At 40.1% G+C, this 5,921-nt stretch overlaps 1 protein-coding gene across 1 annotated transcript; it reads left to right on the forward strand.

The window, feature by feature from the left end:
- Positions 1-1,565: 1,565 nt before the first annotated feature.
- LOC123980665 (L-amino-acid oxidase-like) lies at positions 1,566-2,873 on the forward strand (the record flags this gene model as incomplete). Its single annotated transcript, XM_046065189.1, has 1 exon — positions 1,566-2,873. A coding segment is annotated over one exon (816 nt), but the record flags the coding sequence as incomplete, so codon positions are not given.
- Positions 2,874-5,921: the final 3,048 nt, after the last annotated feature.

The following is a 5,921-nucleotide window of genomic DNA, read 5'->3' on the forward strand; positions in this document are numbered from 1 at the left end:
GTGGTCCAAAGTTATGTTCTCTGATGAAAATAAATTTTGCATTTCCTTTGGAAATCAAGGTCCCAGAGTCTGGAGGAAGAGAGGAGAGGCACAGAATCCACGTTGCTTGAAGTCCAGTGTAAAGTTTCCACAGTCAGTGATGGTTTGGGGTGCCATGTCATCTGCTGGTGTTGGTCCACTGTGTTTTCTGAGGTCCAAGGTCAACGCAGCCGTCTACCAGGAAGTTTTAGAGCACTTCATGCTTCCTGCTGCTGACCAACTTTATGGAGATGCAGATTTCATTTTCCAACAGGACTTGGCACCTGCACACAGTGCCAAAGCTACCAGGACCTTTTTTAAGGACCGTGGTATCCCTGTTCTTAATTGGCCAGCAAACTGGCCTGACCTTAACCCTATAGAAAATCTATGGGGTATTGTGAAGAGGAAGATGCGATACGCCAGACCCAACAATGCAGAAGAGCTGAAGGCCACTATCAGAGCAACCTGGGCTCTCATAACACCTGAGCAGTGCCACAGACTGATGGACTCCATGCCACGCCGCATTGCTGCAGTAATTCAGGCAAAAGGAGCCCCAACTAAGTATTGAGTGCTGTACATGCTCATACTTTTCATGTTCATACTTTTCAGTTGGCCAACATTTCTTAAAATCATTATTTTGTATTGGTCTTAAGTAATATTCTAATTTTCTGAGATACTGAATTTGGGATTTTCATTAGTTGTCAGTTTTAATCATCACAATTAAATGAAATAAACACTTCAAATATATCAGTCTGTGTGTAATGAATGTATATTATACAAGTTTCACTTTTTGAATGGAATTAATGAAATAAATCAACTTTTTGATGATATTCTAATTATATGACCAGCACCTGTATATACAAATATAAAAGTGATGAAAGATGCAAAAAGTGCCTTGGTAACCTAGGCTGAATATTTTAGTTGAGATTGTTGCCACACTTTAGTATAAAAGTTAGACGGTAGTAAATTACGTTACTGTACTGAATGGGTCTGGAAATGTGTTGAGTCATGATAATCCAACTATAAGGCGAATTATGAACAATATGACAGTAGTGGGATGAAAAATGTTAGACAGGAGATAAAGCACATAAAATTTATTTATATCATCATTATATTTTTTTTCTACTTTTTGGAATTATCCTGGAAGATAATCTTTTGTATTCATCATTTCATCATCACTGTAGTTAACAACTATTTATTTCAGCATAGCTAAAAACCCATGCCGTCTGATCAGCATCTTGATATGCCACACCTGTGAGGTGAATGGATTATCTCTGCAAAGTGCTCACTAACACAGATTTGGGCAGATTCGTGAACCATACTTGAGAGAAATAGGCCTTTTGTGTACATAGAGAAAGTCTTAGATCTCAGAGTTCAGCTCATGATGAATGGGTAAATGCGTTTATAATTTTATTCATAAAATTATACAAAGATATTTTTTAATATATATTTTTAAACAGTTTTGAAATCATATAATACATACAAACAAGGCAACCATGTAGATACATTTGTGCTCAATTCAATGACACTAAAAATGTGTTTTTTTGTTTTTAAGGTACTATGAAGTGACTAATGGATCAGACCTTCTCCCTAAAGCTTTTCTCAAAGTCCTTAATGTCCCCATCCTCCTCAACTCCCCAGTTAAGAGCATCAGCCAGTTAGATAATGGTGTAATTGTATCGTACCAGACCTCAGACCCTAGCCAACAGCCCTCTTTTACTCACCTTCCAGCTGACATTGTCCTGGTAACAACCACAGCGAAAGCAGCCCTCTTCATGGACTTCAATCCACCTCTATCCATCCAAAAGATGGAGGCCCTAAAGGGGGTCCACTATGTGAGCTCTACTAAAATCATCCTCATCTTCAGCGAGAAATTCTGGGAGAAGAACGGCCTCGGAGGAAAGAGCATCACTGACGGTCCCTCTCGTTTCATCTACTACCCAAGCCACAATTTCCCAAAAAATAAGACCATCGGCGTCCTCCTGGCTTCCTACACCTGGGCTGATGACTCCCTCCTCTTCCAGGGAGCGAGCGATGAAGCCCTGAAAGAGCTGGCTCTGAGAGATTTGTCAAAGATCCACGGCGACCATGTTAGGTCTCTTTGCACAGGGGTGGTGGTAAAGAAGTGGACCTTGGATCCTTACAGCTTGGGGGCCTACGCTATCTTCACACCCTACCAACATTTAGAGTACGCTGAGGAGCTCTTCAGAAGTGAAGGCCGGGTGCACTTTGCTGGTGAACACACAGCCTTCCCTCACACTTGGATTGAGACGTCTATGAAATCTGCAATCAGGGCTGCTATCAACATTAACAATGTGGCGCTCAAAGACTCAGCTAAATTTCCAAGAGGAGATGAGCTCTAGGGTCTGAAGAATTGATTTAGTATTATGGTATTAATAAAAAGAATACCAAAAGGTGTAATATCTCTAGTTAATGCCACAGAATTCTATTATGTTAAATGCCACTTTAATTGACTTAAGTGTACACAAAAGAGAAATTACATATTTCTAAACTAGAAAAATGATTCCAATACTGTACATTGACAATACACTTTTTTCCCCCCCTTTGCCCAACCATGAGCTATTGGCAGGGTTGCGCGATACTGGAGCCTATCCCAGTGCACATTGCCAGATAGTCACTATATAAGAGGACTGACCATTTATGTTAATATTCACACCTACAGACAACAGATAACCTAACCTGTACGTCTTTAAGTGTAATTTATATTTCTGCGTTGAATCAACGCCATAGCCTCTGCGTAGCCCCCTACCCTACGCCCTCACCTACGCCGTAGGGTAGGGGGCTAGGGTAGGGGGCTAGGGTAGGGGGCTACGCAGTGGAAGCTATATGCTACAGCCGCCTAGCGTTTGGTGGTGTAAATGCAGAATCATGGTGACACCAACGCCCAAATATAAATGCATGGGGATGCAGGAGTATAAATCAAGCTTTGGACTGTGGAAGAACACCAGAACAAGAAAGAACCCAACCAGCCAATGGATTTGAATTCAAAGTAACAGTTCATTCAATTTTATTTCTTTTCTTGCCTTGGTTTTCCACCCCAACATTTCTGTATTATACATAATAATTCAATGGTTGTGGCTGTGATCTTTGACTCTACCTAACCTCACAGAAATAAAAGTACAACGATGACTAATGGCTGCAAAGTGTTATGTTGGTGAGTTGAGTTCTTGTGAATAGCAAGACACAGTCTATTGATAAACACTTTGGATTATACACCGAAATGGTCTGGAATATGGTGTCTTGGTTTGCTGGGACTTTCTAGAAGGGTGTGGTTTGTGTGTTTTTATGGGTGGTGTGTGTTTGTTTTACTGTAACAACTGAATCTTGTTATCTCTACTCATTTTTGGATCAAACCCATGTTTGATCGGTGACAGCAGTAAAGTTTTTTTTCCTGAATGGATAATATTAAAGGAATCTTTCAGTTGAATATTAGGAGTCTTGTCCCATCATTAATCTCTGAAATGTGGCTTAACAGTAACATCTCAGATAATGAAATAAATCTCACAAATTACATGAAAAGTGGGATTTTTGGCCAGCACTGAAACCTGTCAGGAATTCATGTGGGCTTTGTCACCGCGACCCCCCTTTCACAAGTACAGTATCTCACAAAAGTGAGTATAACGTGTTTCTGATTAATTATCTCACAGGGGAAAACAAATGTATAACTGATAACATCGACTGGCGGAGCAAATTAACTGCAACCAGCCGATGCAGGTTCCTACAGTTGTGACCGAGTGGTAACGTAGCTGGAAGACTTTGCTCTGGTTGGGACCGTGAGCTGCACTTAATCGAGGTGCTGAAGTTAAACGTATCGATTTGTGGAAAGATTTCTACCAGACCAACATGAAGTCCCAAACTGGTTCGGTCAGTTGGTCTGAAAGCTACCAGCAGAGCAAAAACGTAATGCACAGCAGAGTTAAGTGCAAGTAGACTTAAAATATTATGAATTCTCACTAAATGATGATGTTATACTTCTGGACATGTCAGAGAAGACTGATATGTGGGAGAGATTCCAAATGTGCAGAAGCGTTTGAACATGAGCAGGAAACCTGCTGAAACACAGGAGCTATTAAAGTTCATGTTTTTCTAACTGAATTAAAATTAATTATTTGAGGTGAAAAGGAGCCACGTGCACATTCAAAGAGGTTACTTCCCCAAACAAAGACACAAAAAGGTGGGAAGACTAAATCATGACTCAGCAAGGATGATATTACATGCGCTAAGTGTCTCGTCACACCCCTAGTCATCACATGACACTACTCCATCATAGTCACATGATAACAAGTGGTTGGATTCGGGGCAATGGGAGGAGCTCTAAAACAAAATGTTCAGCACGATGCTTTTGTGTCTCCTAAGAGAACAAATGTAAGTGAAAGTTTTTCCACATTGGTCACAGCTGTACGGGTTCTCTCCAGTGTGCACTCTTTGATGAACCTTTAAATTTCCAGCTTTTGTGAAGGAGTTGTCACAGTGCTGACAGCGGTGACATTTGAGTCCCTCTCTTTTTCTTTTTCTCTATATCAACAGAGAGAAACACAGTAAGTGAGATGTCACAGTGGAGCGAGTTCTCCACTGTGACCCATCTACCAATGTGTCCCTGAGCAAGACCCTTAAACCCTAGCTGCTCCAGAGGCGTGCGACCTCTGATATGTATAGCAATTGTAAGTCGCTTTGGATAAAAGCGTCAGCTAAATGAATAAATGTAATGAGCTATCTCAAAACCATAAATGACATCAGAGCACATCTTTGAAATCACCTACTTAACTTATGTACCACATAGTGAGTATGTACTGGCTATTATATAGCTAGTCATACACTCAACTGCATACTAAATAAGAGAGGTGGAAAGTCACAAATTGCAATTACTCATGTTACTGTAATTGAGTAGTTTTTTAAATCTGCAATTTTACTTTTACTTATGTTTCGTTTCAAGAATTCGCTACATTTTCAGTCACATCCGTTACTGAGTAATGTAGTGAACAACGATGTGGATTTGTGCATTTTATATTGAATGAATGTGGAGCTACCCTAAATTCCTTTCTCCTCCCCAGAGAGAAGATGGGGAGGGGTCAAAGTTGCTTTCTCTAAGTGCTAGCCCGACCATAAAACTGGCACCCTTTTCATTCCGAAGCTGATAACGCGGGGCCTGACTGTTAAACTGACAAAGGGACACGAGCCAGCCATTGGCATCTCCCTGAACAGCCTATCAAAACTTACCCCCCCACACACGTTTCCGTGGAAACTGACCTTATTCTTTGTTTATTACCACATCAAAAGGATACTCCTTGTCTCATTGTCCAGACACTGAACTTTGGATGACAAAGGACTGCAGTCTCCAAAAGACTCAAAGCATCTAATTAAATTTAATTAAATCTTTAGTTACCTGAATACGTTTGCCTCTATTTGAGTAGTTATGTTAACTGTTGTTGCTATCTGTTGTTATTAGTGCTGAAAAGAAGTTACTTGTGCAGTGTTTTTATTTTCAGCAAGACACTCCCTCTAATGTAATCAATGCTTGTTCATAATACTTTCTTACAAAATCCCTTTAGAAATGATGACAAAGAAATGTTTTACTATACTCTTAATCGCCAGCTTGAATTTAAGGATGAATCAACAATATTCCCCGGTTCCTAAGGAGAGACGATCTTTGATTTAATCCAAGCTTTCCTCATGTAACCTGAGCTCCCCCAAGTGGACGAAATAAGTATTACATGCCCTCGTCGGAAATGCTGTTAAATGTATAAATATCCTGACCAATAATGTGACAATTGTTTCCTGTTACCAAATGCTTAGAACAGTACAACCGTTCAACCATTGAGGTTCGATTGTGGAAAATATTTGATTATAATACGTGCAAATAGATTTCTTTTCTTTAGACATTA

This window comes from Micropterus dolomieu, linkage group LG12 (genome assembly GCF_021292245.1).
Source record: "Micropterus dolomieu isolate WLL.071019.BEF.003 ecotype Adirondacks linkage group LG12, ASM2129224v1, whole genome shotgun sequence".
Lineage (NCBI taxonomy): Eukaryota > Metazoa > Chordata > Actinopteri > Centrarchiformes > Centrarchidae > Micropterus > Micropterus dolomieu.